Source organism: Schistocerca serialis, chromosome 11, assembly GCF_023864345.2.
Source record: "Schistocerca serialis cubense isolate TAMUIC-IGC-003099 chromosome 11, iqSchSeri2.2, whole genome shotgun sequence".
In the NCBI taxonomy this organism is placed as follows: Eukaryota; Metazoa; Arthropoda; class Insecta; order Orthoptera; family Acrididae; genus Schistocerca; species Schistocerca serialis.
The window spans coordinates 35,849,778-35,862,631 of NC_064648.1; the positions used below are offsets into that span (position 1 = coordinate 35,849,778).

The 12,854-nt window shown below is 43.3% G+C and overlaps 1 protein-coding gene across 6 annotated transcripts in view; it reads left to right on the forward strand.

The window, feature by feature from the left end:
- Positions 1–12,854, forward strand: part of LOC126426814 (protein brambleberry-like) — a 207,469-nt gene that overhangs the window by 37,627 nt on the left and 156,988 nt on the right. For all 6 annotated transcript variants that reach the window (XM_050088818.1, XM_050088822.1, XM_050088819.1 and 3 more), the window contains exon 3: positions 11,681–11,809. In XM_050088818.1, coding sequence (XP_049944775.1) covers positions 11,681–11,809 — 129 coding nt within the window. The remainder of the gene's footprint in view (positions 1–11,680; positions 11,810–12,854) is intronic.

A 12,854-nucleotide genomic window follows, 5' to 3' on the forward strand; every position in this document is an offset into this window, starting at 1 on the left:
AAGCCTTACAATTTTAATCCTCGTCATTTTACAATCGCTCTTTTACTCCTGTTTTATGTCTCATCACATTCCTTTTAACAACTAGATAGATGTTGCCTGTAGTAAAAACTTGCAAAGAAAATGCGCCTTCGGATGAAAAATATAGCACCAAAAAAATAATTAATGTAGAGTAATGAAATTTTGGGTAAACATTTGTCTAGGTTACATGGCAAGATTACAAGTTAATGTAAGTGTGAGATAAGACACTGCAAATGTGAAGTGATGCTATACTAATAACCGGTATAGCCACCACATTGTCGAATGCGAGAATGCTAACGTGCACGCATTGTGTCGTACAGGTGCCGTAAGTCAGTTTACGGGGTGGAGTCGCACTCGGTCGGTCGGTACAGGGACGGTTAATGCCGGTCGTGGATGACGCCAGAGTCTCTGTCCGACGGTGACCCGTATGTTCCCGACTGGAGACGGGTCTGGTGATCGAGCAGGCCGAGGCGACGTGTCTGCAGTTAGTAGAGCGTGCCGGGTTTCAACACCGGTATGTGAAGGAGCGTTATCTTGTCGGAAAAAGCCTCGGGGAATGCTGTTCACGAATAGCAGAACAACAGGTCAAATCACCAGACTCATGTAAAATTTTACAGTCAGGGTGTGTGGGCTAACCGAGAGAGTGCTCCTGCTGTTATACATAATCGCACCAGAGGCCGTAACTCAAGGTGTAGCTCCAGTGTGTGTAGCACGCAGAGACGCCGTCCACTGGCCGCCCCCTAACCAGCACACGGCCACCACTGGCACCGAGGCAGCTCTCGTCAGAAAACGCAACAGACTTCCACCTTGCCCTCTAGTGAGCTCTCGCTTGATACCACTGAAGTAGCAAATGGCGCTTGTTTGGAGTCATTGGAGTGCACACTACAGGGCATCTAGCTCGTAGCTGTTTTTGAAGTGACCAGTTTTCAGCAGTTACTTGTGCCTCTGTGGTGCCAACTGCTGCTCATATTGTTGCTGCAGATGCCCTACAATGTGCCAGAGCCATACACCAAACACGACGGTCTTCCCTCTCGGTAGTGCCGTAGCCGATCCTCTTTGCGATTGTACGTTCTCACGACCGCCGCTGCCGGCAGTCGTGTATTGTGGCCGTATTCCTGCCGAGTGTTTCTGCAGTACTGCAGAAGGAACTTCCAGCTTCTCGTAACCCTGTTACAGGGTGTCCAGAAAAGGACTTCCCGATTTCAAAATTAAATATCTCAAAAACAAAGGTCGGTAGAGGAATGCAGTAAACGGTATGTTTATTGTGAAAGATGTAAGAAGTTTATACAGCAGTTTGAAATAATAGTTACAAAAGCTGCTAACAGACGGCGCTGTAATCGCCATACGTAATGCCTAGTATAAATAGTGATCCGAAGCACAGAGCGATCAGTTCCACTATTGAAACGTGAAAGGAGGTTAGCGTACCGAAGGAAGAGATCAAAACCGTGTACTCCATTGAACGACGCGTTTTTCTGGTGCTAGAGTACCACAGGTTAGAAGAGAGTCCTACGACAACAAGGCGAAGTTTTCGAGCACGATTTAATGTTCCAAAAGGACCCGATGCGAAAACCGTTCGTACGCTCTTCGCAAAATTTCAACGAACAGGCAGCGTAACTGATGACCTAGTGGGGCGTGTTGGCCGCAAGCAAACCGCAGTTACGCCTGAAAATATCGCCACAGTTTCTGGAATTATTCAGTGAAATCCGATGTCGTCCGTCCGTAGAATTGCATCTGAGACTGGTTTCAAGCATTCCGGCACGCAGAAAATACTGAGAAAGAGCCTACACGTGTTTCCATTCGAAATTCAAATGCACCGGGCTGTAACCGTACGAGCTGTGCAACAGAGGGTTGCCTTTGCTTCCACCTGAATGGATAAGTGAATAAGCAGAACTGGCAATTTTGGGGTTCCGAATAGCCGTATTGGTGTGAAGCGAAACCCCTGTATTCTCCTAAAGTTACTGTGTGGGCTGCAGTATGCAGCAGAGCCATTACTGGCCCTTTTTTCATTCGAGAAACGGTCACTGGTGCACATTACGTTGCAATGTTGGAACAATTTGTCGCCACACGGCAAGCGTTAGAGGATCGACCAGGTACTGAATGGTTTATGCGAGACGGAGCCCGACCACATCGGACCGAACAAGTGTTTCGCTTTCTTGAGGAATACTTCGGGAATCGAGTCATTGCTTTGGAATATCCCAAATTTACTGGTGCAGGCACGGATTGGCCTCCATATTCGCCGGATTTGACTCCCCGTGACTTTTTTTGTGGGGCACAGTGAAAGACACGGTCTACCCGAAGCGTCCCGCCACGCTGGACGAGCTCGAATCGGCGATCTCTGTGGCACGTGAATCCATTTCGGTTGAGACACTATGAAATGTGATGGCGAATTTCATTCTTCGTTTGCGCCACCTCTGTAGTGCCAATGGTGAACATTTTGAAAACATTGTGATGTGACTGTTTGCAAAGATTGTTTTCGTTCGATTATTTCACTTACGTATGCTGATACGAGCTGTACAGTGTACAGCGCCATCTGTTAGCAGCTTTTGTAACTATTATTTCAAACTGCTGTATAAACTTCTTACAGCTTTCACAATAAACATACCGTTTACTGCATTCCTCTATCGATCTTTGTTTTCAAGATATTTGATTTTGAAATCGGGAAGCCCTTTTCTGGACACCCTGTATATGACCTCGTTCAAGCTCGGTGAGGTGTCGATAAGTGTCTTTGTCGCCTTAAAGGCAGTCTTGACTAACACGAGCTCACAAAAGTCCATCTCAAAGGTAACTGAAGCTCAAGACTGTTACAGTGTGTATTCAAAGCAAACATGATTTGCATCCTTCTAGATGTGCTACTGGTGCCCCTCTTATGCAACTAGCACGAAATTTGAATAGACACACGGTTGCCACAGGTTCTGGAAATCAGGGAATTTCAAACACATCAGAGATCAGAGAAATATTGGGGGGGGGGGGGGGGGGGGGGAGACATGTGCCGCTTCCCTACTCATTCTTACTGCTCCTCCCCTACCCCTCGCCTCAGCTTGCAGTCACTGCTGCCACCGCTACTTGCTGCTAGCCTAGCAGTTGCCAGTGAGAGGCACGAATAGCAGTTTGCTTGGATCTGGTTGTAGACTGTAGACACAGTGACATGTGCACGAGTTGTCTGAGTGACTGTACAAATATGTGTGTGCTCTCGTTGTCGGACAAAAGCTGTGGCAGAAAATTTAGTTGTGAGAGTTTGTGTGTCTTTTCTGCGTGCCCATCTGTGGCTCAGCAATCATCTTTACAGTGACTTGGTACGTATCCTCATTATTATTGGTTCTCAGAGTGTTTTAATAAATTACCTGTTGCACAGATTGATCGACGCAGTCTTATTTCGTCGACATGCCGTCTGTGGTTCGTGAGTAGCTGGCTACACGCGTGGATTTCTGTGACGGACCAAAACCGCAGGCCGTTTCTGCAGGTATCTGTAACGGGATCGGGTCTGCCGATCTGAAACCGTTCGTTTTCCACTGACGTGCAGGCCCTGTTCGTCGGATCTAGTTTCACTGATCTGCCAGCAGGGCAGGTCTGTTTGTGTGTGGCGTAATGCGGCAGATTTTTGTGGTTTATCCGTGGACTGAGGACTGTCGTGTTCCTCGGCAGGCCAGAGGCCACAGGCGATGGATTTCAGGAATTGCGACTGTCTCGCTACAGGTACATTGTACAGAGTGGCATTTTTTAGATATTTTATTTCTTTCAGTGCATTTTGAAACTTTGAAAGTAGTTTATACATTAGGAAGCGTGGCAGTTTGTACGCTATATTCTCATATATTTCTCGAAAGAAAAATCACACAATACCTGTAAAGCAATAGATATAACACAGTGGGTAATAACACAATAACGAACATAGTAGAACTGACATTTTATTGGCGGTCACCTACAGTGTCGGTTTACACAATCCTTCCCTGCCTTATACACTTCTTTCAAGGCGCCTCCTTTTTTCTGAGGTCATTTCTGAAATCATTGAAGGTATTTTAAATTTGTCTTGCTACTCCAAGAAAATCCGTATTTTTGTCACCAAATGTGTTTCATTTCATTGGAATTAATTGACATCAGTGTCTTAACGAAACACACACATCATTCGGCTTGCTTTCTCCATCTAAAAACAGTTCATTACAAAAGACGTTGATTTTAGTACTTAAGATTTTTGCTCACATCAGGAAACGCTATCTGATTGCAAATTTTTAAAGTTATTTCCTCGTTTGCACTATTGTTTCTTGTACCGTGGCTGCAAAGACAGCTTGTCAACTTACGTCTTAACTTACCTTTGAGGTCTAAAAGTTTTCAGGGAAAAATCCTAAAACTTCTCTGGAAATCGGGGAAATATTGGGGAATTTGACTTGGGGAAACTTGTGGCAACCTCGAGGCATATTTCAGCTGTAGAAACATGTCTACCAACTTTCAACTCCTCCTGGGTGTTGCAGTTTTTTTTCATCAGTGTATATGTGTGAAACCAGCTGAGATATTTACTCACCTACCTTGTTATTATTTGTTATTGATTTATTTACCTCATTAACCCTCCTGTTTCCACTAATTTTGATATGGAGAAAAAGTATGCTACAGAATGCATGTAGGAATGGAACACGTGCCTTTATTGCTCGGCCAGGGCCACAGTCGTTAACCTTAATGGTACGTAAGTGGCAGTCATAGAAGTTTCATTTTTCAGTTGTTCAGAAAATGAGCTATTGCGGACTGCACGTACAAGGAAAAATTCTCGGTTTTCAATTATCTATAGACCTTGACAATCTTGACTCAATTGGATGTAAGGTTACTTTCACAAAAATGGTGGAAGGAAGGTAGTGAATCAAACCATCTTCGGAGGCCTTCATATCAGGTGGTACACAAGTGACCTGCCAAAGCCAAGCTGAGGCCTTCCCCTTGTCAGTGACAGTCGCGCAGAAATGGTGTTGGCGGAATCGTGCTCTATGAGGAGACAAAAGAAAAGATGAGTGCTGAAGCTCCCGCAGTCTCAGACGCGTGTTGAGCTCGCAGTGTGACGCATATAAACCTCATCTGAGAGCAGTATCAGTGTGAGCCCCAGGTTTTGTCAGGTAAGCTTACTGTTGAGGGAAATAAGGTTTCTCAGTGGAAGTCGTTCGAAACTGTGGCAGCCGAGTAAAGTGTTTGTCAAACACAGTGCGGCCACAACTCGCGTTCGCCGAAGCCTGTTTTACACGAGCACCTTCTGCCACCCGCATTGGCTACTGGTCGTGGATTTGTCCCGTGTGTTTGTGTATAAATCAGCTACCAACCGTGTCGTGAGTGGTTCCACAATTTAGTTGACCAGGTGATTGTTCAGAGTGTTGTGTTTTATAATCTTGAGTATGCTGCAGACAGTGCATGGAATAAGCAGAAGACTGTGGCATCGTACACTAGTGTGAGAATGTTATAATCAATTCTGGCAGCACTGATTCGTATCATAGTAGTGGGTTTTGTACTTCTATGCCTTGTTAATCTTAATTCCATTGATTCCCTTGTTTTATGACATATTGCAGAGGTTGCATGATGGCCTGATATTTTTCCTACCAGTGTTCTTCAACAAGAGAGATTAAATATCAGAAATCATAAAGGTATCTAGGTTTTACAATAACTGGTCAAATGAAAATGTGACACTATGAATAAATAAGAATGTAAATAGATAAATGTTTTTAGTTAAAATTATTCAAACAGTGAAAACAGGGCTAAAGTAATTGTCAGTATTATGTGGTATTTATTTTTAAAAAAATGCATAGGATAAAGTAAAAAGGGACTGTTTACTGCCATCTAAGTATTGTTCGATGTGTTTGTATTTTCTCTCGCAGAAGATGTAGATGTTTGGAAGTTTTCAGGTGACATGTTTCACATTCTTTCAGTTCTTTGCAGTTTGGAGAATTTACCATATGACCTATGTCAAGAATATCCTTATGAATTTTGATTTGGTCATTAATAAACTCTAATGTCATTCCTGGTTCCTTAATTCTTGTACCACATTTGGACTATTTGTAGGAACAGTAGCCCCACACAACCTCACTTTCATTGTTTGATTGCCAAACTGCACAGCACACAGCCTCCACGATACATGCAGTTTTTTCACCGACATGTACACAAAAACCATTTTGACTGACGAGTCTCAGTACGGGAATAATACACCAGGGATGCTGCTGAGGATTCACTTGCCACCAATAGTCAGTTGAGACAAGAAAGTTGCTCTTGTGAATTAGACCTTGAGGGTAATGCAAGCACTACAAGGTGCTTGTGGGTTTGTACGTGTGCACAGTTGTAACACGTTGGGTTTGGAGTGGTCAGTTGGTGAACAGAATGCAAGTTATTTTGGTTGAGCAGTTGTTGCTGTTGTGGTCTTCAGTCAGAACACTGGTTTGATGCAGCTCTTCATGCTAGTCTTGTCTTACGCGAGTCTCATCATCTCTTCCTAGACACTGCAACCTACATCCGTTTGAGTCTGTTGATGTATTGATCCGTGGGTCTCCTCCTTCAATTTTTAACCTCCCAACACACACACACACACACACACACACACACACACACACACACACACACACACACACCTAACCACCTTCTCCTCTCCATTACCAAAGTCACAGTTTCTTCCTGCCTCAGATTGTGCCCTGTCAACTGATCCCGTCCTTTAGCCAAGATGTGCCATTAATTTCCTTTTCCCCCAATTCGGTTCAGGTACCACCTCATTAGTAATGTGATCTACCCATCTAATCCTCAGCTTTCTTTTGTAGCACCCCTTTCCAAAAGTTTCTGTTCTATTCTTGTCCGAACAGTTTATCATCCACATCTCAATTCTGTACATGGCTACTATCCACACAGATACCTTCCTAGCACTTAAATTTATATTAGATGTTAACAAATTTCTCTTTTTCGGAATTTCGTTTCTTGCCATTGCCAGTCTGCATTTTGTATTCTATGGACTTCAGCCATTGTCAGTTATTTTACTGCCCAAATAGCAAAACTTACTACTACTTTTAGTGCCTCATTTCCTAATCTAATTCGTTTAGCATCACCTGATTTAATTCGACTGTATTAAATTATCCTCATTTTGCTTTTGTTGATGTTCATCTTGTATCCTTCTTTCAAGACCCTGACAATATCATTCAACTGCAGTTCTAGGTCCTTTGCTGTCTCTGACAGAATGTCATCATCATGACCAGCAAACCTCAATGATTTTGTTGCCTCAGCTTGAACTTTCAATCCCATTCCAGGGGTCTCCTTGGTTTCCCCTAACGGCTTGTTTAATGTACAGATTGAATAACCTCGAGGACACACTACGACCTGTCATATTCACTTCTCAACTACTGCTTCCCTTCCATATCCTTCAGTGTTTGCAACTGCACTGTGGTTTCTGTACAAGTTGCAAATGAGCCTTTGATCCCTGTATTTTAGCCCTCCTGCCCTCAGAATTCCAAAGAGTATATTCCACTGAATATTTTAGAGCATTTTGTGTGGCAAGTCATAGTGTCCGTATTGCCTCAGGCATTTCTACAGAACCCACACTGATCTTCCCCAAGGTTGCCTTCTGCCAGATTTTTCCATTCTGCACGAGCATTATTCTTCCATCAAAAAGTCATTTGACGTGTTGGACTTTTACGTGCTGCAGTGGATTCCGAGAAGTAACACCGTGGTTACCACATGTGTAACAGGAAGGTGAAGGAGAGAACTGAGAGCTTTCAGTCGGTGTGGTGTGTTAATTAAAGGATTGGGCTAAGTAACCCATTTCTTTGCCGGTCTTCACTTTATGTAATTCTGACTAGTGCTGAAAATGAAGGATTTTGTCAGGGCTGTAGCTCTTGTGTCATTTCAATTAGAGTATGTGTTGTGCTATATCTTACATGTTCACAATTATTTTCCTTTTAGGATGTATGTCGAGAAACGAGTTTGTTCTTGTGGCCAAGTAATACCTCTGAATGAAACAGGGCTCTATCTGTGAAAATAAGTGAAGTTGATAGTTCTAATTTTTTTCCATAACATGAGTGCTCTCTCTCTCTCTCTCTCTCTCTCTCTCTCTCTCTCTCTCTCTCTCTGTCTGTGTGTGTGTGTGTGTGTGTGTGTGTGTGTGTGTGTGTGTGTGTGTGTGTGTGTGTCTTGTTAGTGTAAGACATGTCCTTCTCATGGATGAGAATTATTGGATGTATTGTGGTTGAAAGCATATTTATTTCATTGTGTTAATTTCAGTCTTAAGTAATGTGCTGCTTGGAACTGAAGTCCAATAAAACAGGAAAATGATGATTAAAGGATTTAATTATTAAATATAACAGTTGCAGGCATTTGAGAGTTTTTAAATACTTTTTAAAATAACATTTTGCACTGGCCTCCTCTCTATCAAAAGTATCAGTAACTCATTTCACTGCTAGTGATGTATATATTCGTGCACAGTCATTGTGCCTCACTTGATAATGATGTATATATGTGACAAGAGCTGAGCGTGCCTAGTGTGTTAACGTGGCGCATATACATTTTGAGGTTTCCGTTATAAGTACATACTATGTGTACAACTGGTGCACAAGTTTTTTTCTTTTCCACTATTTGCATGAAAAAACAAAAAATGGGGTATATTCTGTTCTCACGAATAGGAAAGGTACGCCAAGACCTGAAACCAAACTGCAAAGAGATGAGACATAATTTAGGTCAACAGACATTATGATGGCTTTGAAGTGGCATATCAAAAGAGAGGTATGTGTATTGATGACATGCCAATACAGCTGCAATGACATCAGCTATGAAACTGGATGGGCAAACAAAAACTGAACAGTTTAAACAAAGGTCATTGCTTGTTTCTCAGTGTGTGGGTGCAATGGACAAATAGATACTTAGCTCAATGGGATGTGTACACAAAAACTGAAATGGTACACCCCGTAGACATGTGTGTGCTAAATTACCACATTATTCGCAAGATTACTACCGGAAAGAATAATTCAGACACAAAATTTCATCTCGGCCTTACTTGAGAGATTTTAGAGACGTACCATCAAGAAAGGAAAGTATAGGGAGGTCGTCGATCGGACGAGGAAAATCTATTGTGCCTTCAAGAAAGGCACTTTCGAGGCACCGTCGAAACGCCAGTAAAACAACACGGACCCGTAACGAAATGCATCATATGTGACAAGAACAAAAACGGTAGGTATCGCATTACTGCTGTAAACTGTGCTCTGTGTCTTGTTTTGAGATGTATCACGTAAAAAACTTTCTGAAATGTGCTTCCTTGTGACGGTATCTAGCTTTAGAAACTTCAGCAATAAACAGTATTCAGAATACAGTTTATTTTAATATTTTATTGGTGAGAATGAATACAGAAGAGCCTGCAACAACAGTGACTCCACACAGCCGGCGCTGCAGTGCTCGGTGCCGTGCTGTGCCCAGCACGGTGAATACAGCCGTGCGGCGCATCCCGACCGCCCACTAACGTGTGCACTGTTACAGCACAGTCGGCAGTGAAAGGGTCAGTAGTTTACGAGGAATTAAACATTCGTTGCAAACATCTAGGGAACTTCCCCAACAGCTATCAATTGTGGGTGTTATACGGGAGTGGAACATTCCAGAAACAATGCTTTCCCACGCACAACCCGTTTGACGCTACAGTGTTTCTCTGGTCGAGGGAGACAGAGATAATTTCAATCGACGAGCCTACGCGGTTTCGGGACTGGGTCACCGTCTCGAGTCCAGTATACGAGGCGAGTTGTGTGTTTGACTTCAGATGAAGTGACCACACAAAATATTAGTCACACGATTAGAAAAGTGTTCCAGTGGCTTTGGAGCGCTGTACACAGTGGAGAACTAGTACCGGGTGGTCGTGTGATCCTCCACCGCTGACATAATTTGTGGCAGAGAAGTGTTCAGGTGTTCGGTACGTGCCAGTCGGCACAATAAGGTGGGCCGATGTAGAGGCCTCGTAGAACGTCAAAGGAACTATTACTGTGTTTGGACATTCCTGAGACCATCCTGTGTGTGAAGTTGCCTGATTTGTTAAAGCGTTAATGTGGACTGTCTGACATTTCTACAGGGAATGGTCCACAACTTGCAGCCACGTAACACGGCAAAGAGTAGTGGTTCTAAACGGACCTCGACTGTCGAGAACCGCTTTCTCGGCGATGACTGGTTCCGAACGGGACACGAATTGCTGCTGCCTGTGAATCCGGGTCCATTTCGACCAGTTTCCGAGTGAACGTCGAGAAGGGAACTGCACGCAGTGGACACTCGGACGTCGGGTATCTCGCAAAAGACCTCTCCTCACAGTTGCACACGAAGGTGCACATCTCCAGTGGGCCAGACGATGCAGAAACTGCACGGTAGCTGAGTGGAGGTGTTTAGTGTGTGTAGTGTTTCCTTTCCTCGGGGTTCTGCCGTGAAAATGTAAAATAAAAAACCGATTGGGTTTTGAATTTTGATGGAATAAGTTACGGATAAGGCGGACTTCGTATTACTGATTGAGATCGTGCTGTAATTTGACCGTGCATGGCAGACAGGGTCGGCAACACTAAAAAAAGCGAATGTACGGAAATAGCATCAGAAACTAATTGAGATTTACCTTATAATCTTAGAAACGCAGTACTAATTACAATATAGTCTTCATGGCTGTCCTAATTTCTCTTGTAGGACGACCCGTCTTCCACTTTTCTCCGTCTGTTGAAAACTTCTTCAAGTTGTCACTGTCATGATCAATTTACAAATTTGGCGATAACCACCTCGAATCACTATTGAAACAACCTCGCTTTGTAATATAATTTTAATTTCCACCCAAAAGCACATTCAACACAGTGCTGAAAAATACACATTTTTCGTATGAAGGCGAGAGAGAGAGTAATCAATTAGTTGTTAAAAACAAACACCTATGAAAAAAAAATATTTATAAATATCAGTCGCTGGCGCAGTGCTCTTCTGCATGCGCGATCGTAAATTATATCTTTATATTGGCGGAGGCACGGTAGTCAAAGTACCGTTACATGTGGTCCGGCAAGTCTCCATTTTTCCTCTATACGAACAGCGTGAGGTACTGAGTGCACTGAAAGTCTGACGTGGTGTTAAACTGGCAGTGTGTGAAATCTGTATCTCGGGCTGGAGGTAGTTCCGTGTTGTTTTGTGAATGTTTTTCATGTTGTGACTTGTGCCTGCTGATTTGCGTTGCTATGAAAATGACAGAGGATGACCACACGTTACCCTTTCTTCTACATCTTTGTGACAAGTTTGCTGCAGACACTCCCGTCTTCCGGGACGATGACAGCAGTGTCTGTGTGCATTTGAGGATTGGCAAACACTCGGCCATTCGATCGCACTTCGGAGGCCCTCTAAATCACCCGATCTTAGTTATGTAGAAATGCCTGCAACTACCCGGAACAACAGGGGAAACGTAACAGTCGACGTGGTCAGAGTTTGGCAAGTCTGTAGGGTGTAATCGCCAGTGAGTGGCTTCGACTGGATACGGCGTACCAGAAGAAACTTGTGGACTCTGTTACTTGCCACAGTCGGGCAGTTATCGAGGCTCGGGGCAGTGTTACGTGATATTAGTGTGTCGGCTCCTGTGGGTGACTAATTTTTTGTCTGGGATTTAACCACGTCAGGACACGGGAAGCGAGAGCTCCTTGTGAAGTGTGAGAGCAGTGCACAGTGTTTCCTGGTGTTTCAGGTGGTGCTCAAGATTCAGAAGTCCTGTTCGAACCTGTCTGAGGAGGACCTGGCGAAGCTGAGTGTGAACCTGTTGAACTGCCAGGCGTCCGTGGAGGGCCGCCAGCAGTTCCCGTGCACCGACCAGATGGTGAGTGAGAGCCCCTGTTGCAGCCGCAGCCGTGCCCTTCTCCAGAGTTTGTAACCTACCAACCCGGTTTTTGTGTGTCCGAAGTAGGGAGTGTATTTCATTTTTATTAGTAAAGGGGGCATTTTAAAAAAATATAGAAAAAGACCTAGAATAAGCAAAATAGGAACACAAATTGTATTGGCAAGATTTAATGAACGTAGTTTACCTTGGCATTGTACACTCAGGTGATCTGCAATGACTTTTTTTCAGTTATTCTGCCGCCCTGTCACTGTAATTTTCAGTTTTGTGTGTTTATCAAGAAGTGCATTTTCTTTTGACGCGTTGTTATAAAAGTCAGCACATTGTACCCTTGTGTGTTTCAGCATTCATTCTGTATTTTTTTATCTGACAACAAAGGGTTCAATAAGAGAAACCCGTATTCCACAGTAGCATTTGATCCAGGAATTGCAAGACAAATCACCAAACGAATGGTGTTTTTCACGTGATTGCATAAATTTAGAATTGTCGTGTATCCACTCTGTCTTCAGACTGCTTACCACAGTGCAAAGAAAAATTTTCGCTATCTGAACCAATCAAAAAACTTATTACGAATTGGTAGCACTACCAACAGTGCAAAAATTTAACTGTAAATAAACGAAGTGCAAGTTGTACAAGTGGCACTTTGTAGCTTATATATTTGCACAGTAAATTTAAAATCAAACGTTAGGTATCACAAAATGCTTCAGCCAAGGGGAATCACAAGAAAGTGGGACATTTCAGTGTTCCCGAAAAAACTGTCAGAACGGCAGGACATTTTGGAAAAAAAGGACTGTCCCAGGAAAAACACGATGAATAGACAGCACACTCTAAAGTCTTGAAGAATTTCTTATGGGCTGTACTTCTCCTTGATGATTATTAGGAAATTTAAACAACTGCAAAATGATTTTACACAACACAGTTCATATAAACTTTCACTTCTTTCGTATTTATTGTTTGTAAACACTTTACACCAGAGATGAACAGACTGTGGGCTGTAAGCAACCTGCCCTTGATCTGATGGCAGTCA